Genomic DNA, 23,123 nt, shown 5'->3' on the forward strand with positions numbered 1-23,123 from the left:
CTGACCTCCATTCCGTGTCCTCCACCCCTCTCTACCAATCCCTCCACTGGTCTCCATTCAGTGTCCTCCACCCCTCTCTACCAATCCCTCCACTGGTCTCCATTCAGTGTCCTCCACCCCTCTCTGCTAATCCCTCCACTGGTCTCCATTCAGTGTCCTTCACCCCTCTCTACCAATCCCTCCACTGGTCTCCATTCAGTGTTCTCCACCCCTCTCTACCAATCCCTCCACTGACCTCCATTCAGTGTCTTCCACCCCTCTCTACCAATCCCTCCACTGACCTCCATTCACCGTCCTCCACCCCTCTCTACCAATCCCTTCACTGACCTCCATTCAGTGTCTTCCACCCCTCTCTACCAATCCCTCCACTGACCTCCATTCAGTGTCTTCCACCCCTCTCTACCAATCCCTCCACTGACCTCCATTCAGTGTCCTCCACCCCTCTCTACCAATCCCTCCACTGACTTCCATTCAGTGTCCTCCACCCCTCTCTACCAATCCCTCCACTGGTCTCCATTCAGTGTCCTCCACCCCTCTCTACCAATCCCTCCACTGATCTCCATTCAGTGTCCTCCACTCCTCTCTACCAATCCCTCCACTGACCTCCATTCAGTGTCTTCCACCCCTCTCTACCAATCCCTCCACTGACTTCCATTCAGTGTCCTCCACCCCTCTCTACCAATCCCTCCACTGACCTCCATTCAGTGTCCTCCACCCCTCTCTACCAATCCCTCCACTGACCTCCATTCAGTGTCCTCCACCCCTCTCTACCAATCCCTCCACTGACCTCCATTCAGTGTCCTCCACCCCTCTCTACCAATCCCTCCACTGGTCTCCATTCAGTGTCCTCCACCCCTCTCTACCAATCCCTCCACTGACCTCCATTCAGTGTCCTCCACTCCTCTCTACCAATCCCTCCACTGACCTCCATTCAGTGTCTTCCACCCCTCTCTACCAATCCCTCCACTGACCTCCATTCAGTGTCCTCCACCCTTCTCTACCAATCTCTCCACTGACCTCCATTCAGTGTCCTCCACACCTCTCTACCAATCCCTCCACTGACCTCCATTCAGTGTCCTCCACACCTCTCTACCAATCCCTCCACTGACCTCCATTCAGTGTCCTCCACCCCTCTCTACCAATCCCACCACTGACCTCCATTCAGTGTCCTCCACCCCTCTCCACCAATCCCTCCACTGACCTCCATTCAGTGTCCTCCACCCCTCTCTACCAATCCCTCCACTGACCTCCATTCAGTGTCCTCCACCCCTCTCTACCAATCCCACCACTGACCTCCATTCAGTGTCCTCCACCCCTCTCTGCCAATCCCTCCACTGACCTCCATTCAGTGTCCTCCACCCCTCTCTACCAATCCCACCACTGACCTCCATTCAGTGTCCTCCACCCCTCTCTACCAATCCCTCCACTGACCTCCATTCAGTGTCCTCCACCCCTCTCTACCAATCCCTCCACTGACCTCCATTCAGTGTCCTCCACCCCTCTCTGCCAATCCCTCCACTGACCTCCATTCAGTGTCCTCCACCCCTCTCTACCAATCCCTCCACTGGTCTCCATTCAGTGTCCTCCACCCCTCTCCACCAATCCCTCCACTGACCTCCATTCAGTGTCCTCCACCCCTCTCTACCAATCCCTCCACTGACCTCCATTCAGTGTCCTCCACCCCTCTCTACCAATCCCACCACTGACCTCCATTCAGTGTCCTCCACCCCTCTCTGCCAATCCCTCCACTGACCTCCATTCAGTGTCCCCCACCCCTCTCTACCAATCCCACCACTGACCTCCATTCAGTGTCCTCCACCCCTCTCTACCAATCCCTCCACTGACCTCCATTCAGTGTCCTCCACCCCTCTCTACCAATCCCTCCACTGACCTCCATTCAGTGTCCTCCACCCCTCTCTACCAATCCCTCCACTGACCTCCATTCAGTGTCCTCCACCCCTCTCTGCCAATCCCTCCACTGACCTCCATTCAGTGTCCTCCACTCCTCTCTACCAATCCCTCCACTGACCTCCATTCAGTGTCCTCCACCCCTCTCTACCAATCCCTCCACTGACCTCCATTCAGTGTCCTCCACCCCTCTCTACCAATCCCTCCACTGACCTCCATTCAGTGTCCTCCACCCCTCTCTACCAATCCCACCACTGACCTCCATTCAGTGTTCTCCACCCCTCTCTACCAATCCCTCCACTGGTCTCCATTCAGTGTCCTCCACCCCTCTCTACCAATCCCTCCACTGACCTCCATTCAGTGTCCTCCACCCCTCTCTACCAATCCCTCCACTGATCTCCATTCAGTGTCCTCCACCCCTCTCTACCAATCCCTCCACTGACCTCCATTCAGTGTCCTCCACCCCTCTCCACCAATCCCTCCACTGACCTCCATTCAGTGTCCTCCACCCCTCTCTACCAATCCCTCCACTGGTCTCCATTCATTGTCCTCCACCCCCTCTACCAATCCCTCCACTGACCTCCATTCAGTGTCCTCCACCCCTCTCTACCAATCCCTCCACTGACCTCCATTCAACGTCCTCCACCCCTCTCTACCAATCCCTCCACTGACCTCCATTCAGTGTCCTCCACCCCTCTCTACCAATCCCTCCACTGACCTCCATTCAGTGTCCTCCATTCCCTCTCTACCAATCCCTCCACTGACCTCCATTCAGTGTCCTCCACCCCTCTCTACCAATCCCTCCACTGGCCTCCATTTAGTGTCCTCCACCCCTCTCTACCAATCCCTCCACTGGTCTCCATTCAGTGTCTTCCACCCCTCTCTACCAATCCCTCCACTGACCTCCATTCAGTGTCCTCCACCCCTCTCTACCAATCCTTCCACTGGTCTCCATTCAGTGTCCTCCACCCCTCTCTGCCAATCCCTCCACTGACCTCCATTCAGTGTCCTCCACTCCTCTCTACCAATCCCTCCACTGACCTCCATTCAGTGTCCTCCACCCCTCTCTACCAATCCCTCCACTGACCTCCATTCCGTGTCCTCCACCCCTCTCTACCAATCCCTCCACTGACCTCCATTCAGTGTCCTCCACCCCTCTCTACCAATCCTTCCACTGACCTCCATTCAGTGTCCTCCACCCCTCTCTACCAATCCCTCCACTGACCTCCATTCAGTGTTCTCCACCCCTCTCTACCAATCCCTCCACTGGTCTCCATTCAGTGTCCTCCACCCCTCTCTACCAATCCCTCCACTGACCTCCATTCAGTGTCCTCCACCCCTCTCTACCAATCCCTCCACTGATCTCCATTCAGTGTCCTCCACCCCTCTCTACCAATCCCTCCACTGACCTCCATTCAGTGTCCTCCACCCCTCTCCACCAATCCCTCCACTGACCTCCATTCAGTGTCCTCCACCCCTCTCTACCAATCCCTCCACTGGTCTCCATTCATTGTCCTCCACCCCTTCTACCAATCCCTCCACTGACCTCCATTCAGTGTCCTCCACCCCTCTCTACCAATCCCTCCACTGACCTCCATTCAACGTCCTCCACCCCTCTCTACCAATCCCTCCACTGACCTCCATTCAGTGTCCTCCACCCCTCTCTACCAATCCCTCCACTGACCTCCATTCAGTGTCCTCCACCCCTCTCTGCCAATCCCTTCACTGGTCTCCATTCAGTGTCCTCCACCCCTCTCTACCAATCCCTCCACTGACCTCTATTCAGTGTCCTCCACCCCTCTCTACCAATCCCCCCACTGGTTTCCATTCAGTGTCCTCCACCCCTCTCTGCCAATCCCTCCACTGGTCTCCATTCAGTGTCCTCCACCCCTCTCTACCAATCCCTCCACTGACCTCCATTCAGTGTCCTCCACCCCTCTCTACCAATCCCTCCACTGGTCTCCATTCAGTGTCCTCCACCCCTCTCTACCAATCCCTCCACTGGTCTCCATTCATTGTCCTCCACCCCTTCTACCAATCCCTCCACTGACCTCCATTCAGTGTCCTCCACCCCTCTCTACCAATCCCTCCACTGACCTCCATTCAGTGTCCTCCACCCCTCTCTACCAATCCCTCCACTGACCTCCATTCAGTGTCCTCCACACCTCTCTACCAATCCCTCCACTGACCTCCATTCAGTGTCCTCCACCCCTCTCTACCAATCCCTCCACTGGTCTCCATTCAGTGTCCTCCACCCCTCTCTACCAATCCCTCCACTGACCTCCATTCAGTGTCCTCCACCCCTCTCTACCAATCCCTCCACTGGTCTCCATTCAGTGTCTTCCACCCCTCTCTACCAATCCCTCCACTGACCTCCATTCAGTGTCCTCCACCCCTCTCTACCAATCCCTCCACTGACCTCCATTCACTGTCCTCCACCCCTCTCTGCCAATCCCTCCACTGACCTCCATTCAGTGTCCTCCACCCCTCTCTACCAATCCCTCCACTGACCTCCATTCAGTGTCCTCCACCCCTCTCTACCAATCCCTCCACTGACCTCCATTCAGTGTCCTCCACCCCTCTCTACCAATCCCCCCACTGGTTTCCATTCAGTGTCCTCCACCCCTCTCTGCCAATCCCTCCACTGGTCTCCATTCAGTGTCCTCCACCCCTCTCTACCAATCCCTCCACTGACCTCCATTCAGTGTCCTCCACCCCTCTCTACCAATCCCTCCACTGGTCTCCATTCAGTGTCCTCCACCCCTCTCTACCAATCCCTCCACTGGTCTCCATTCATTGTCCTCCACCCCTTCTACCAATCCCTCCACTGACCTCCATTCAGTGTCCTCCACCCCTCTCTACCAATCCCACCACTGACCTCCATTCAGTGTTCTCCACCCCTCTCTACCAATCCCTCCACTGGTCTCCATTCAGTGTCCTCCACCCCTCTCTACCAATCCCTCCACTGACCTCCATTCAGTGTCCTCCACCCCTCTCTACCAATCCCTCCACTGGTCTCCATTCAGTGTCTTCCACCCCTCTCTACCAATCCCTCCACTGACCTCCATTCAGTGTCCTCCACCCCTCTCTACCAATCCCTCCACTGACCTCCATTCACTGTCCTCCACCCCTCTCTGCCAATCCCTCCACTGACCTCCATTCAGTGTCCTCCACCCCTCTCTACCAATCCCTCCACTGGTCTCCATTCAGTGTCCTCCACCCCTCTCTACCAATCCCTCCACTGACCTCCATTCAGTGTCCTCCACCCCTCTCTACCAATCCCTCCACTGATCTCCATTCAGTGTCCTCCACCCCTCTCTACCAATCCCTCCACTGACCTCCATTCAGTGTCCTCCACCCCTCTCCACCAATCCCTCCACTGACCTCCATTCAGTGTCCTCCACCCCTCTCTACCAATCCCTCCACTGGTCTCCATTCATTGTCCTCCACCCCTTCTACCAATCCCTCCACTGACCTCCATTCAGTGTCCTCCACCCCTCTCTACCAATCCCTCCACTGACCTCCATTCAACGTCCTCCACCCCTCTCTACCAATCCCTCCACTGACCTCCATTCAGTGTCCTCCACCCCTCTCTGCCAATCCCTTCACTGGTCTCCATTCAGTGTCCTCCACCCCTCTCTACCAATCCCTCCACTGACCTCTATTCAGTGTCCTCCACCCCTCTCTACCAATCCCCCCACTGGTTTCCATTCAGTGTCCTCCACCCCTCTCTGCCAATCCCTCCACTGGTCTCCATTCAGTGTCCTCCACCCCTCTCTACCAATCCCTCCACTGACCTCCATTCAGTGTCCTCCACCCCTCTCTACCAATCCCTCCACTGGTCTCCATTCAGTGTCCTCCACCCCTCTCTACCAATCCCTCCACTGGTCTCCATTCATTGTCCTCCACCCCTTCTACCAATCCCTCCACTGACCTCCATTCAGTGTCCTCCACCCCTCTCTACCAATCCCTCCACTGACCTCCATTCAGTGTCCTCCACCCCTCTCTACCAATCCCTCCACTGACCTCCATTCAGTGTCCTCCACACCTCTCTACCAATCCCTCCACTGACCTCCATTCAGTGTCCTCCACCCCTCTCTACCAATCCCTCCACTGGTCTCCATTCAGTGTCCTCCACCCCTCTCTACCAATCCCTCCACTGACCTCCATTCAGTGTCCTCCACCCCTCTCTACCAATCCCTCCACTGGTCTCCATTCAGTGTCTTCCACCCCTCTCTACCAATCCCTCCACTGACCTCCATTCAGTGTCCTCCACCCCTCTCTACCAATCCCTCCACTGACCTCCATTCACTGTCCTCCACCCCTCTCTGCCAATCCCTCCACTGACCTCCATTCAGTGTCCTCCACCCCTCTCTACCAATCCCTCCACTGACCTCCATTCAGTGTCCTCCACCCCTCTCTACCAATCCCTCCACTGACCTCCATTCAGTGTCCTCCACCCCTCTCTACCAATCCCCCCACTGGTTTCCATTCAGTGTCCTCCACCCCTCTCTGCCAATCCCTCCACTGGTCTCCATTCAGTGTCCTCCACCCCTCTCTACCAATCCCTCCACTGACCTCCATTCAGTGTCCTCCACCCCTCTCTACCAATCCCTCCACTGGTCTCCATTCAGTGTCCTCCACCCCTCTCTACCAATCCCTCCACTGGTCTCCATTCATTGTCCTCCACCCCTTCTACCAATCCCTCCACTGACCTCCATTCAGTGTCCTCCACCCCTCTCTACCAATCCCTCCACTGACCTCCATTCAGTGTCCTCCACCCCTCTCTACCAATCCCTCCACTGACCTCCATTCAGTGTCCTCCACACCTCTCTACCAATCCCTCCACTGACCTCCATTCAGTGTCCTCCACCCCTCTCTACCAATCCCTCCACTGGTCTCCATTCAGTGTCCTCCACCCCTCTCTACCAATCCCTCCACTGACCTCCATTCAGTGTCCTCCACCCCTCTCTACCAATCCCTCCACTGGTCTCCATTCAGTGTCTTCCACCCCTCTCTACCAATCCCTCCACTGACCTCCATTCAGTGTCCTCCACCCCTCTCTACCAATCCCTCCACTGACCTCCATTCACTGTCCTCCACCCCTCTCTGCCAATCCCTCCACTGACCTCCATTCAGTGTCCTCCACCCCTCTCTACCAATCCCTCCACTGACCTCCATTCAGTGTCCTCCACCCCTCTCTACCAATCCCTCCACTGGCCTCCATTCAGTGTCCCAAGACCTCCTGCTCTCTAGCTCCATTGTCCCCTCCTCCTTCCATGCTTGCCTGCAGGACTTCTCCAGAGCTTCTCCCATCCTCTGGAACTCCCTACCCCAATCTGTTCCGACTGTCCCCTAATCTATCCATCTTTAGACGATCCCTGAAAACCCTTCTCTACAAAGAAGCCTATTCTGCTTCTAACTAATACACTGTTTTACTTCCTCCATCAGCTCATCCCCCCCCCCCCCCCCCCACAGCTATTACCTTTTGTATCAATTGACCCTCCCCTCCTAGATTGTAAGCTCTCAGGATCAGGGCCCTCTGATTCCTCTTCTACCAAATTGTAATGTAACTGTAATGTCTGCCCTCATGTTGTAAAGTGCTGCGCAAACTGTTGGCGCTTTATAAATCCTGTATAATAATAATAACTTGCAATATCACACGGCACCTCTGACTTATTCACATCCCAATAGCTTGTTTAGTGAGAATCATATTTGTTCTGTATTATTTATTTTTTTAGGTCCATTCAGCTCCTGTGTCTCCAATGACCTAGACTGCCTGCACACAGCTCCACATGTATAAACAATTGGCTCTTGAACACTTGATGGGCCTCTGCACCCATGTGAGTGACCCAGGAGAACATGAATATTGATCAGGAATTGGTAGGAAATGGTCATTATAGATGGGAACTCACCATGTTGTTTTCTGCTCTCCCGGAGGTCATTTGCGGGTCCCCTCAGATCGATCAGTGTAAAGACCTCAATGGTGACATCCAGAGCCCCTTCTTCTCCATATACGTTTATCAGGATATCCTTGGTGGTGATCCAGTCGGCATTTTCTAGTTTTCCTCGCGGGATGGGACGTTTATCTCCATAGTAGAAATCAGACAATTTGTTCCTAAATCTCTTGAAGTCATTTCCCTTCAGATCCTCCAGAGAATATATGATAAGATCCCCGGGGGTTTGTTTCCTCTTTCTCCAAACACCAGGAGCCGACCCTGCAGAGAGCACAATCACCAACCATAAACATTCGTCCGGATTGGACAGTTTCTGACACATGACAGCAGATAAGTCTCTGGTGGCAGCTGGAAATGTCACGCTTCGAAATTGCGCCCGCTCGTGGAATGGGGCGTCAAACTTTTACCCTCAAAAATCTCCATAAGCGACATTTAAAAAATTCTACAGGTTGCATTTTTTATGTGACAGAGGAGGTCTAGGGCTAGAATTATCGCTCTCGCTCTACCGATCGCGGCGATACCTCACATGTGTGGTTTGCCCGCCGTTTTCATATGCGTTTGCTTCTGTGCGTGACCTCGTCGGGACGGGGGGGGGGGGGGGTTTAAAAAATTTTTTTTTTATTATTATTATTTACTTTACTTGATTTTATTTATTTTCACACTTAAAAAAAAAATAATAATTAATGGATCACTTTTTATTCCTATTACAAGGAATGTAAACATCCTTTGTAATAGAAAAAAGCATGGCGGGTCCTCTTATATATGAGATCTGAGGGCAAAAAGTCCTCGGATCTCATATTTGGACTTAAATGCCCTCCTCTGGTATAGAGACGAGTGGGGGGGGGGCCATCTTAGCCTCACTCGTCTCCATACCCGGCCATTGACAGGACCCGATCGCCTCCACCGCTACCGACGGCTCCGGTAAGCGGCGGGAGGGCTCGGGAGGGGGGGGGGGGTGGCATCTCTCCCGCCACCCATAAAGGTGAACTCGCGGTGAACGCGCTGCGGAGACCACTGTTATTGTACACAGGACCACCTCCTGTAAAGAGGGATACCTCGGTTGTGGCAGATACCGAGATATCCCTCTTCAAAAAGGGGACGTATATTTACAGGAGGCGGTCCTTAAGTGGATAAAGAGCCTATAGAAGGGAAAGGAAATGATCTCCCAATATGTCTATGTCATGTAGCGCTGGCTCCAGACGACCCAGCACTATGGTTTTTTGAAAAGTTAAAGGGGAGCTCCACCCTAAAGTGGACCTTCCGCTCATTGGAACCCTCCCCCCCTCCGGCGCCACAATTGGCACCTTTCAGGGGGGAGGGGGGTGCAGGTACCTGTACAGTACAGATATCTGCACCCACTTCCGGGATAGATATCTGCAGAAGCCACGCCCCTTTCCGCAGAATCTACGCCCCTTTCTGCAGGTCCCCCGCTGCCTGCTGGGAAACACACGGATCCCAGAGACAGCGGGGACCATCCTTATTGCGCAGTAGGGAACCGGGAAATGAAGCTGCAAGGCTCCACTTCCTGATTCCCATACCCAAGATGGCGGCGGCAGCACCCGAGAGACGATCGAGAGATCGGCTTCGGGTGCTGACATCGCGGGCGCGCTGGACAGGTAAGTGTCGCTATTTTAAAAGTCAGCAGCTGCAGTATTTGTAGCTGCTGGCTTTAAAAAAAATAAAATACGGCGGAACTCCCGGCGGACTCCCGCTTTAATTTGCCTGAAACCACAGTTGGGTTTCGGGACTATTTCTCTAAATTTCTTGTTTCAGTACCAGTCCAGCTGGGTTGCACTGGGTCCTCCTTGACCGCAGGTGTCGCTGTCACCGCTGGGGCAAGAGTAGAAACGCAGTCTAGCTGGGTGCATTGAATACCATTATTCCCTCGGAACCAGCCCAGTGGGAGTGTTTTTCTGCTGTGCATTCTGGGGGGTGGTATTTAAGGTACCAATGCCATGTGTTCGGGTTTTGTGTTTTTTATTCTTTGTCTGTTTGGTTCTGGTGGTCCTCCTGACCTGGGGTGCGGAACCATGCATCCTGAGTCTCGGGGGCCGGCTGGCCCGAGGCGACGCAACTGCAGGGACAGGCCCGAGTGAAGTTTTGGGGCCTACTGATCCAAGGGTGCTCCGGTGCCGTCTCATCTGAAGGGAGAGGCCCAGCAACCGAAGAACCCCAGGGGAGCACTCTTCAGGAGAAGGCCGTGTGCAAGGCTGGCTTCTCTGAAGCAGCCTGGAGGCTTAGTTGAAGGACGCAACCCGGATCTACACTCATACGGTATCGCCGGATCGGCTGAGAGAACCTGGTACCGTATGATCGCTCTTTAACAACTTCAACCCCGGACCATTTTGCTGGTCAAAGACCAGACCACTTTTTGTGATTCGGCGCTGCGTCGCTTTAACTGACAATTGCGCGGTCGTGCGACGTGGCTCCCAAACAAAATTGACATCCTTTTTTCCCCACAAATAGAGCTTTCTTTTGGTGGTATTTGATCACCTCTGCGGTTTTTATTTTTTGCACTATAAACAAAAATAGAGAGACAGTTTTGAAAAAAACGCATTATTTTTTACTTTTTGTTATAATAAATATCCCCCAAAAATATATAAAAAAACATTTTTTCCCTCAGTTTAGGCCGATACGTATTCTTCTACATATTTTTGGTAAAAAAAAGAATCGCAATAAGCGATTATTGATTAGACATGTGCAGAGTAAAATATTTCGTTTCGGAATTTCGTTTTCGTCCGAAAACTTAATTTATTTAGTTACTCCCGAAATTCGTTTTTATTTATTTCGTTTTTCGTTCAAAAATTGCATTCGTCCGAAAATCCACGTGAATTACGGTCGAATCTGTCTTGGAAGGCTTATGGTGTCTGTCGAATGTATAAAGAAGATTCGATGGAGCTAGTAAACAGCATACTTTAGAACCCTATTAAAGTCTATGGGACTCCAACGTTCAAAATCTAAAGTGCTCATTTTAAAGGCTAATATGCAAGTTACTGTCCTAAAAAAGTGTTTGGGGACCCGGGTCCTGCCCCAGGGGAGTGTTTGGGGACCCGGGTCCTGCCCCAGGGGAGTGTTTGGGGACCCGGGTCCTGCCCCAGGGCAGTGTTTGGGGCCCTGGGTCCTGCCCCAGGGGAGTGTTTGGGGACCCGGGTCCTGCCCCAGGGGAGTGTTTGGGGACCCGGGTCCTGCCCCAGGGGAGTGTTTGGGGACCCGGGTCCTGCCCCAGGGGAGTGTTTGGGGACCCGGGTCCTGCCCCAGGGGAGTGTTTGGGGACCCGGGTCCTGCCCCAGGGGAGTGTTTGGGGACCCGGGTCCTGCCCCAGGGGAGTGTTTGGGGACCTGGGTCCTGCGGACCCGGGTCCTGCCCCAGGGGAGTGTTTGGGGACCCGGGTCCTGCCCCAGGGAGTGTTTGGGGACCCGGGTCCTGCCCCAGGGCAGTGTTTGGGGCCCTGGGTCCTGCCCCAGGGGAGTGTTTGGGGACCCGGGTCCTGCCCCAGGGGAGTGTTTGGGGACCCGGGTCCTGCCCCAGGGGAGTGTTTGGGTATTAAAATCACTGCTCCTGAAAAAACGGCCATTTTTAAAACTTTTTTTTAGCATTGATCCATGTCCCCTGGGGCAGGACCCGGGTCCCCAAACACTCCCCTGGGGCAGGACCCAGGGCCCCAAACACTCCCCTGGGGCAGGACCCAGGGCCCCAAACACTCCCCTGGGGCAGGACCCAGGGCCCCAAACACTCCCCTGGGGCAGGACCCAGGGCCCCAAACACTCCCCTGGGGCAGGACCCGGGTCCCCAAACACTCCCCTGGGGCAGGACCCAGGGCCCCAAACACTCCCCTGGGGCAGGACCCAGGGCCCCAAACACTCCCCTGGGGCAGGACCCAGGGCCCCAAACACTCCCCTGGGGCAGGACCCGGGTCCTGCCCCAGGGGACATGGATCAATGCTAAAAAAAAGTTTTAAAAACGGCCGTTTTTTCGGGAGCAGTGATTTTAATAATGATTAAAGTGAATCAATTAAAGTGTAATATTCCTTTAAATTTCATACCTGGGGGGTGTCTATAGTATGCCTGTGAAGGGGCGCATGTTTCCCGTGCTTAGAACTGTCACTGCACAAAGTGTCATTTCTGCAGGAAAAAAAGTCCTTTAAAATCACTTGCGGCTATTATGAATTGTCGGCTCCGTAATACAGAGAACACTCATTGAAAGTCATTGATTAAAAAAAAAAGTGTGGGGGTCCCCTAAATTCAATTACCAGGCCCTTCAGGTCTGGTATGGATATTAAGGGGAACCCCGCATCAAATTTAAAAAAAAATTGACGTGGGGGTCCCCCTAAAAATCCATAGCAGACCCTTTATCCGAGCACGCAACCTGGCAGGCCGCAGGAAAAGAGGGGGGGACGAGAGAGCGGCCCCCCCTCCCTCCTGAACCGTACCAGGCCACATACCCTCAACATTGGGAGGATGCTTTGGGGGTCTGTGACCCCTCAAATCACCTTGTCCCCATGTTGATGAGGACAAGGGCCTCATCCCCACAACCCTGGCCGGTGGTTGTGGGGGTCTGCAGGCGGGGGGCTTATCAAAATAAAAAAAAATAAAAAAAAGATTCCAGCGGTGATAATCCACTCTTGCTATCCAGCGACGGACGATGAGATCAGCGTCACTTGTTGCTAGGCAGAACGGGGAGATGCTGTTTACAACGGCATCTCCCAATTCAGCCGCCCGGTGAGACGATCGCGGGTATGCCCGCGGGCGATTGAGTCCACGGGACCCGTGACCGGACTCACGGGGGGTCCTGACCAGCAGCGCTCGTGATGGCAGGGCGGCATTAAAGATTGGACGTACCTGTACGCCAATATGCCTGCCCGTGCCATTCTGCCGACGTACATCGGCGTGTGCCGGTCGGGAACGGGTTTAATTTATCCACATCCCTCAGTAACGCTCAAGTGTACACCACAGGTCTGTGGCAGAGAGTTTTGGGACGTCTACCACGGGAATCCTAAACAGGGAAGCAAACAAGGAGGTAACGGTAAGCCCAATAAAACAAGCAGCTCCTTCGGGGGTCAGTGCTACAATCATATCCCCCAATATGTCTAGATGTACATTATCCTATGGAGGGATTGGCTTCCCTGTAATAATATCACATGACTGCCTCCATGAAGGTAAGTTGTGACTTAAATCTAAATAAGCAGCGTAAAGTATTACAGAGGAGTAATAAAATATGGCAAATACTAAACATGCTCCTCAAACAGTAGCGGAACTACCAGAGTTGCAGCAGTCGCACTTGTGACTGGGCCCTGGAGCTTCACCACTGGGGGGGGGAGTGGCCTGGCCGTTCTCCACCATCAGGGGCGTGTCCGGCCATTCTTCTGGCTGTGCTTAGCTAGTGCTAGGAACCCGGCCCCATGTTCCGGGGGGGGGGGGGGGGGGGGGTGACCCGTCAGTACCCTCCAGCATACCATAATCTTTTTCCCATTGTGGGCTCTGATTATCCTAGAGCGATCTGGCTTCTATTTCTGACCCCTCCGCCAATCCCTCCACTGACCTCCATTCAGTGTCCTCCACCCCTCTCTGCCAATCCCTCCACTGACCTCCATTCAGTGTCCTCCACCCCTCTCTACCAATCCCTCCACTGCCCTCCATTCAGTGTCCTCCACCCCTCTCTACCAATCCCTCCACTGACCTCCATTCAGTATCCTCCACCCCTCTCTACCAATCCCTCCACTGACCTCCATTCAGTGTCCTCCACCCCTCTCTACCAATCCCTCCACTGACCTCCATTCAGTGTCCTCCACCCCTCTCTACTAATCCCTCCACTGGTCTCCATTCAGTGTCCTCCACCCCTCTCTACCAATCCCTCCACTGACCTCCATTCAGTGTCCTCCACCCCTCTCTACCAATCCCTCCACTGACCTCCATTCAGTGTCCTCCATCCCTCTCTACCAATCCCTCCACTGACCTCCATTCAGTGTCCTCCACCCCTCTCTACCAATCCCTCCACTGACCTCCATTCAGTGTCCTACACCCCTCTCTACCAATCCCTCCACTGATCTCCATTCAGTGTCCTCCACCCCTCTCTACCAATCCCTCCACTGACCTCCATTCAGTGTCCTCCACCTCTCTCTACCAATCCCCCCACTGACCTCCATTCAGTGTCCTCCACCCCTCTCTACCAATCCCTCCACTGACCTCCATTCAGTGTCCTCCACCCCTCTCTACCAATCCCTCCACTGACCTCCATTCAGTGTCCTCCACTCCTCTCTACCAATCCCTCCACTGCCCTCCATTCAGTGTCCTCCACCCCTCTCTACCAATCCCTCCACTGATCTCCATTCAGTGTCCTCCACCCCTCTCTACCAATCCCTCCACTGACCTCCATTCACTGTCCTCCACCCCTCTCTACCAATCCCTCCACTGGTCTCCATTCAGTGTCCTCCACCCCTCTCTACCAATCCCTCCACTGACCTCCATTCAGTGTCCTCCACCCCTCTCTACCAATCCCTCCACTGACCTCCATTCAGTGTCCTCCACCCCTCTCTACCAATCCCTCCACTGACCTCCATTCAGTGTCCTCCACTCCTCTCTACCAATCCCTCCACTGACCTCCATTCAGTGTCCTCCACCCCTCTCTACCAATCCCTCCACTGACCTCCATTCAGTGTCCTCCAACCCTCTCTACCAATCCCTCCACTGACCTCCATTCAGTGTCCTCCACCCCTCTCTGCCAATCCCCCCACTGGTCTCCATTCAGTGTCCTCCACCCCTCTCTACCAATCCCTCCACTGACCTCCATTCAGTGTCCTCCACCCCTCTCTACCAATCCCTCCACTGACCTCCATTCAGTGTCCTCCACCCCTCTCTACCAATCCCTCCACTGACCTCCATTCAGTATCCTCCACCCCTCTCTACCAATCCCTCCACTGACCTCCATTCAGTGTCCTCCACCCCTCTCTACCAATCCCTCCACTGACCTCCATTCAGTGTCCTCCACCCCTCTCTACCAATCCATCCACTGATCTCCATTCAGTGTCCTCCACCCCTCTCTACCAATCCCTCCACTGACCTCCATTCAGTGTCCTCCACCCCTCTCTACCAATCCCTCCACTGACCTCCATTCAGTATCCTCCACCCCTCTCTACCAATCCCTCCACTGACCTCCATTCAGTGTCCTCCACCCCTCTCTACCAATCCCTCCACTGACCTCCATTCAGTGTCCTCCACCCCTCTCTACCAATCCCTCCACTGACCTCCATTCAGTGTCCTCCACTCCTCTCTACCAATCCCTCCACTGACCTCCATTCAGTGTCCTCCACCCCTCTCTACCAATCCCTCCACTGACCTCCATTCAGTGTCCTCCAACCCTCTCTACCAATCCCTCCACTGACCTCCATTCAGTGTCCTCCACCCCTCTCTGCCAATCCCCCCACTGGTCTCCATTCACTGTCCTCCACCCCTCTCTACCAATCCCTCCACTGACCTCCATTCAGTGTCCTCCACTCCTCTCTACCAATCCCTCCACTGACCTCCATTCAGTGTCCTCCACCCCTCTCTACCAATCCCTCCACTGACCTCCATTCAGTGTCCTCCACCCCTCTCTACCAATCCCTCCACTGACCTCCATTCAGTATCCTCCACCCCTCTCTACCAATCCCTCCACTGACCTCCATTCAGTGTCCTCCACCCCTCTCTACCAATCCCTCCACTGACCTCCATTCAGTGTCCTCCACCCCTCTCTACCAATCCCTCCACTGACCTCCATTCAGTGTCCTCCATCCCTCTCTACCAATCCCTCCACTGACCTCCATTCAGTGTCCTCCACCCCTCTCTACCAATCCCTCCACTGACCTCCATTCAGTGTCCTCCACCCCTCTCTACCAATCCCTCCACTGACCTCCATTCAGTGTCCTCCACCCCTCTCTACCAATCCCTCCACTGACCTCCATTCAGTGTCCTCCACCCCTCTCTACCAATCCCTCCACTGACCTCCATTCAGTATCCTCCACCCCTCTCTACCAATCCCTCCACTGACCTCCATTCAGTGTCCTCCACCCCTCTCTACCAATCCCTCCACTGACCTCCATTCAGTGTCCTCCACCCCTCTCTACCAATCCATCCACTGATCTCCATTCAGTGTCCTCCACCCCTCTCTACCAATCCCTCCACTGACCTCCATTCAGTGTCCTCCACCCCTCTCTACCAATCCCTCCACTGACCTCCATTCAGTATCCTCCACCCCTCTCTACCAATCCCTCCACTGACCTCCATTCAGTGTCCTCCACCCCTCTCTACCAATCCCTCCACTGACCTCCATTCAGTGTCCTCCACCCCTCTCTACCAATCCCTCCACTGACCTCCATTCAGTGTCCTCCACTCCTCTCTACCAATCCCTCCACTGACCTCCATTCAGTGTCCTCCACCCCTCTCTACCAATCCCTCCACTGACCTCCATTCAGTGTCCTCCAACCCTCTCTACCAATCCCTCCACTGACCTCCATTCAGTGTCCTCCACCCCTCTCTGCCAATCCCCCCACTGGTCTCCATTCACTGTCCTCCACCCCTCTCTACCAATCCCTCCACTGACCTCCATTCAGTGTCCTCCACTCCTCTCTACCAATCCCTCCACTGACCTCCATTCAGTGTCCTCCACCCCTCTCTACCAATCCCTCCACTGACCTCCATTCAGTGTCCTCCACCCCTCTCTGCCAATCCCCCCACTGGTCTCCATTCACTGTCCTCCACCCCTCTCTACCAATCCCTCCACTGACCTCCATTCAGTGTCCTCCACTCCTCTCTACCAATCCCTCCACTGGTCTCCATTCAGTGTCCTCCACCCCTCTCTACCAATCCCTCCACTGACCTCCATTCAGTGTCCTCCACCCCTCTCTACCAATCCCTCCACTGACCTCCATTCAGTGTCCTCCACCCCTCTCTACCAATCACTCCACTGACCTCCATTCAGTGTCCTCCACCCCTCTCTACCAATCCCTCCACTGACCTCCATTCAGTGTCCTCCACCCCTCTCTGCCAATCCCTCCACTGACCTCCATTCAGTGTCCTCCACCCCTCTCTACCAATCACTCCACTGACCTCCATTCAGTGTCCTCCACCCCTCTCTACCAATCCCTCCACTGACCTCCATTCAGTGTCCTCCACTCCTCTCTACCAATCCCTCCACTGGTCTCCATTCAGTGTCCTCCACCCCTCTCTACCAATCCCTCCACTGACCTCCATTCAGTGTCCTCCACCCCTCTCTACCAATCCCTCCACTGACCTCCATTCAGTGTCCTCCACCCCTCTCTACCAATCACTCCACTGACCTCCATTCAGTGTCCTCCACCCCTCTCTACCAATCACTCCACTGACCTCCATTCAGTGTCCTCCACCCCTCTCTACCAATCCCTCCACTGGTCTCCATTCAGTGTCCTCCACCCCTCTCTACCAATCACTCCACTGACCTCCATTCAGTGTCCTCCACCCCTCTCTACCAATCCCTCCACTGACCTCCATTCAGTGTCCTCCACCCCTCTCTACCAATCCCTCCACTGACCTCCATTCAGTGTCCTCCACCCCTCTCTACCAATCCCTCCACTGACCTCCATTCAGTGTCCTCCACCCCTCTCTACCAATCCCTCCACTGGCCTCCATTCAGTGTCCTCCACCCCTCTCTACCAATCCCTCCACTGACCTCCATTCAGTGTCCTCCACCCCTCTCTACCAATCCCTCCACTGACCTCCATTCAGTGTCCTCCACCCCTCTCTACCAATCCTTCCACTGACCACCATTCAGTGTCCTCCACCCCTCTCTACCAATCCCTCCACTGACCTCCATTCAGTGTCCTCCACCCCTCTCTACCAATCCCTCCACTGACCTCCATTCAGTGTCCTCCACCCCTCTCCACCAATCCCTCCACTGACCTCCATTCAGTGTCCTCCACCCCTCTCTACCAATCCCTCCACTGACCTACATTCAGTGTCCTCCACCCCTCTCTACCAATCCCTCCACTGGTCTCCATTCAGTGTCCTCCACCCCTCTCTACCAATCCCTCCACTGACCTCCATTCAGTGTCCTCCACCCCTCTCTACCAATCCCTCCACTGACCTCCATTCAGTGTCCTCCACCCCTCTCTACCAATCCCTCCACTGACCTCCATTCAGTGTCCTCCACCCCTCTCTACCAATCCCTCCACTGACCTCCATTCAGTGTCCTCCACCCCTCTCTACCAATCCCTCCACTGACCTTCATTCAGTGTCCTCCATCCCTCTCTACCAATCCCTCCACTGGTCTCCATTCAGTGTCCTCCATCCCTCTCTACCAATCCCTCCACTGGCCTCCATTCAGTGTCCTCCACCCCTCTCTACCAATCCCTCCACTGACCTCCATTCAGTGTCCTCCACCCCTCTCTACCAATCCCTCCACTGATCTCCATTCAGTGTCCTCCACCCCCCTCTACCAATCCCTCCACTGACCTCCATTCAGTGTCCTCCACCCCTCTCTACCAATCCCTCCACTGACCTCCATTCAGTGTCCTCCACCCCTCTCTACCAATCCCTCCATTGACCTCCATTCAGTGTCCTCCACCCCTCTCTACCAATCCCTCCACTGACCTCCATTCAGTGTCCTCCACCCCTCTCTACCAATCCCTCCACTGATCTCCATTCAGTGTCCTCCACCCCTCTCTACCAATCCCTCCACTGACCTCCATTCAGTGTCCTCCACCCCTCTCTACCAATCCCTCCACCGACCTCCATTCAGTGTCCTCCACCCCTCTCTACCAATCCCTCCACTGACCTCCATTCAGTGTCCTCCACCCCTCTCTACCAATCCCTCCACTGACCTCCATTCAGTGTCCTCCACCCCTCTCTACCAATCCCTCCAATGACCTCCATTCAGTGTCCTCCACCCCTCTCTACCAATCCCTCCACTGACCTCCATTCAGTGTCCTCCACCCCTCTCTACCAATCCCTCCACTGGCCTCCATTCAGTGTCCTCCACCCCTCTCTACCAATCCCTCCACTGACCTCCATTCAGTGTCCTCCACCCCTCTCTGCCAATGCCTTCACTGGTCTCCATTCAGTGTCCTCCACCCCTCTCTACCAATCCCTCCACTGACCTCCATTCAGTGTCCTCCACCCCTCTCTACCAATCCCTCCACTGACCTCCATTCAGTGTCCTCCACCCCTCTCTACCAATCACTCCACTGACCTCCATTCAGTGTCCTCCACCCCTCTCTACCAATCCCTCCACTGACCTCCATTCAGTGTCCTCCACCCCTCTCTACCAATCCCTCCAGTGACCTCCATTCAGTGTCCTCCACCCCTCTCTACCAATCCCTCCACTGACCTCCATTCAGTGTCCTCCACCCCTCTCTACCAATCCCTCCACTGACCTCCATTCAGTGTCCTCCACCCTTCTCTACCAATCCTTCCACTGGTCTCCATTCAGTGTCCTCCACCCCTCTCTACCAATCCCTCCACTGACCTCCATTCAGTGTCCTCCACCCCTCTCTACCAATCCCTCCACTGACCTCCATTCAGTGTCCTCCACCCCTCTCTACCAATCCCTCCACTGACCTCCATTCAGTGTCCTCCACCCCTCTCTACCAATCCCTCCACTGACCTCCATTCAGTGTCCTCCACCCCTCTCTACCAATCCCTCCACTCACCTCCATTCAGTGTCCTCCACCCCTCTCTACCAATCCCTCCACTGACCTCCATTCAGCGTCCTCCACCCCTCTCTACCAATCCATCCACTGACCTTCCATTCAGTGTCTTCCACCCCTCTCTACCAATTCCTCCACTGACCTCCATTCAGTGTCCTCCACCCCTCTCTACCAATCCCTCCACTGACCTCCATTCAGTGTCCTCCACCCCTCTCTACCAATCCCTCCACTGACCTCCATTCAGTGTCCTCCACCCCTCTCTACCAATCCCTCCACTGACCTCCATTCAGTGTCCTCCACTCCTCTCTACCAATCCCTCCACTGACCTCCATTCAGTGTCCTCCACCCCTCTCTACCAATCCCTCCACTGACCTCCATTCAGTGTCCTCCAACCCTCTCTACCAATCCCTCCACTGACCTCCATTCAGTGTCCTCCACCCCTCTCTGCCAATCCCCCCACTGGTCTCCATTCACTGTCCTCCACCCCTCTCTACCAATCCCTCCACTGACCTCCATTCAGTGTTCTCCACCCCTCTCTACCAATCCCTCCACTGACCTCCATTCAGTGTCCTCCACCCCTCTCTACCAATCCCTCCACTGACCTCCATTCAGTGTCCTCCACCCCTCTCTACCAATCCCTCCACTGGTCTCCATTCAGTGTCCTCCACCCCTCTCTACCAATCCCTCCACTGGTCTCCATTCAGTGTCCTCCACCCCTCTCTACCAATCCCTCCACTGACCTCCATTCAGTGTCCTCCACCCCTCTCTACCAATCCCTCCACTGGTCTCCATTCAGTGTCCTCCACCCCTCTCTACCAATCCCTCCACTGACCTCCATTCAGTGTCCTTCACCCCTCTCTACCAATCCCTCCACTGACCTCCATTCAGTGTCCTCCACCCCCCTCTACCAATCCCTCCACTGGCCTCCATTCAGTGTCCTCCACCCCTCTCTACCAATCCCTCCACTGGTCTCCATTCACTGTCCTCCACCCCTCTCTACCAATCCCTCCACTGGTCTCCATTCAGTGTCCTCCACCCCTCTCTACCAATCCCTCCACTGACCTCCATTCAGTGTCCTCCACCCCTCTCTACCAATCCCTCCACTGACCTCCATTCAGTGTCCTTCACCCCTCTCTACCAATCCCTCCACTGACCTCCATTCAGTGTCCTCCACCCCTCTCTACCAATCCCTCCACTGACCTCCATTCAGTGTCCTCCACCCCTCTCTACCAATCCCTCCACTGACCTCCATTCAGTGTCCTTCACCCCTCTCTACCAATCCCTCCACTGACCTCCATTCAGTGTCCTCCACCCCTCTCTACCAATCCCTCCACTGACCTCCATTCAGTGTCCTCCACCCCTCTCTACCAATCCCTCCACTGACCTCCATTCAGTGTCCTCCACCCCTCTCTACCAATCCCTCCACTGGTCTCCATTCAGTGTCCTCCACCCCTCTCTACCAATCCCTCCACTGACCTCCATTCAGTGTCCTCCACCCCTCTCTACCAATCCCTCCACTGGTCTCCATTCAGTGTCCTCCACCCCTCTCTACCAATCCATCCACTGACCTCCATTCAGTGTCCTCCACCCCTCTCTACCAATCCATCCACTGACCTCCATTCAGTGTCCTTCACCCCTCTCTACCAATCCCTCCACTGACCTCCATTCAGTGTCCTCCACCCCTCTCTACCAATCCCTCCACTGACCTCCATTCAGTGTCCTTCACCTCTCTCTACCAATCCCTCCACTGACCTCCATTCAGTGTCCTCCACCCCTCTCTACCAATCCCTCCACTGGTCTCCATTCAGTGTCCTCCACCCCTCTCTACCAATCCCTCCACTGACCTCCATTCAGTGTCCTCCACCCCTCTCTACCAATCCCTCCACTGGTCTCCATTCAGTGTCCTCCACCCCTCTCTACCAATCCATCCACTGACCTCCATTCAGTGTCCTCCACCCCTCTCTACCAATCCCTTCACTGGTCTCCATTCAGTGTCCTCCACCCCTCTCTACCAATCCCTCCACTGACCTCCATTCAGTGTCCTCCACCCCTCTCTACCAATCCCTCCACTGACCTCCATTCAGTGTCCTTCACCCCTCTCTACCAATCCCTCCACTGACCTTCATTCAGTGTCCTCCACCCCCCTCTACCAATCCCTCCACTGGCCTCCATTCAGTGTCCTCCACCCCTCTCTACCAATCCCTCCACTGGTCTCCATTCACTGTCCTCCACCCCTCTCTACCAATCCCTCCACTGGTCTCCATTCAGTGTCCTCCACCCCTCTCTACCAATCCCTCCACTGACCTCCATTCAGTGTCCTCCACCCCTCTCTACCAATCCCTCCACTGACCTCCATTCAGTGTCCTCCACCCCTCTCTACCAATCCCTCCACTGCCCTCCATTCAGTGTCCTCCACCCCTCTCTACCAATCCCTCCACTGACCTCCATTCAGTATCCTCCACCCCTCTCTACCAATCCCTCCACTGACCTCCATTCAGTGTCCTCCACCCCTCTCTACCAATCCCTCCACTGACCTCCATTCAGTGTCCTCCACCCCTCTCTACCAATCCCTCCACTGACCTCCATTCAGTGTCCTCCATCCCTCTCTACCAATCCCTCCACTGACCTCCATTCAGTGTCCTCCACCCCTCTCTACCAATCCCTCCACTGATCTCCATTCAGTGTCCTCCACCCCTCTCTACCAATCCCTCCACTGACCTCCATTCAGTGTCCTCCACCTCTCTCTACCAATCCCCCCACTGACCTCCATTCAGTGTCCTCCACCCCTCTCTACCAATCCCTCCACTGACCTCCATTCAGTGTCCTCCACCCCTCTCTACCAATCCCTCCACTGACCTCCATTCAGTGTCCTCCACCCCTCTCTACCAATCCCTCCACTGATCTCCATTCAGTGTCCTCCACCCCTCTCTACCAATCCCTCCACTGACCTCCATTCACTGTCCTCCACCCCTCTCTACCAATCCCTCCACTGGTCTCCATTCAGTGTCCTCCACCCCTCTCTACCAATCCCTCCACTGACCTCCATTCAGTGTCCTCCACCCCTCTCTACCAATCCCTCCACTGACCTCCATTCAGTGTCCTCCACCCCTCTCTACCAATCCCTCCACTGACCTCCATTCAGTGTCCTCCACTCCTCTCTACCAATCCCTCCACTGACCTCCATTCAGTGTCCTCCACCCCTCTCTACCAATCCCTCCACTGACCTCCATTCAGTGTCCTCCAACCCTCTCTACCAATCCCTCCACTGACCTCCATTCAGTGTCCTCCACCCCTCTCTGCCAATCCCCCCACTGGTCTCCATTCAGTGTCCTCCACCCCTCTCTACCAATCCCTCCACTGACCTCCATTCAGTGTCCTCCACCCCTCTCTACCAATCCCTCCACTGACCTCCATTCAGTGTCCTCCACCCCTCTCTACCAATCCCTCCACTGACCTCCATTCAGTATCCTCCACCCCTCTCTACCAATCCCTCCACTGACCTCCATTCAGTGTCCTCCACCCCTCTCTACCAATCCCTCCACTGACCTCCATTCAGTGTCCTCCACCCCTCTCTACCAATCCATCCACTGATCTCCATTCAGTGT

At 54.8% G+C, this 23,123-nt stretch overlaps 1 protein-coding gene and 1 long non-coding RNA gene across 3 annotated transcripts in view; one reads left to right on the forward strand and one right to left on the reverse strand.

Moving 5' to 3' along the window:
- LOC143959494 (uncharacterized) overlaps positions 1–23,123 on the forward strand; it is a 236,931-nt gene that overhangs the window by 153,152 nt on the left and 60,656 nt on the right. The window lies entirely within an intron of this gene.
- LOC143959488 (uncharacterized) overlaps positions 1–23,123 on the reverse strand; it is an 89,536-nt gene that overhangs the window by 20,980 nt on the left and 45,433 nt on the right. For both annotated transcript variants that reach the window (XM_077468159.1, XM_077468160.1), the window contains exon 3: positions 7,824–8,126. In XM_077468159.1, the coding sequence (XP_077324285.1) occupies positions 7,824–8,126 (303 nt within the window). The remainder of the gene's footprint in view (positions 1–7,823; positions 8,127–23,123) is intronic.

The sequence above is a fragment of the Lithobates pipiens genome, unplaced genomic scaffold (assembly GCF_037356315.1).
Source record: "Lithobates pipiens isolate NorthernLeopardFrog02 unplaced genomic scaffold, aLitPip1_a1.2 Scaffold_77, whole genome shotgun sequence".
Lineage (NCBI taxonomy): Eukaryota > Metazoa > Chordata > Amphibia > Anura > Ranidae > Lithobates > Lithobates pipiens.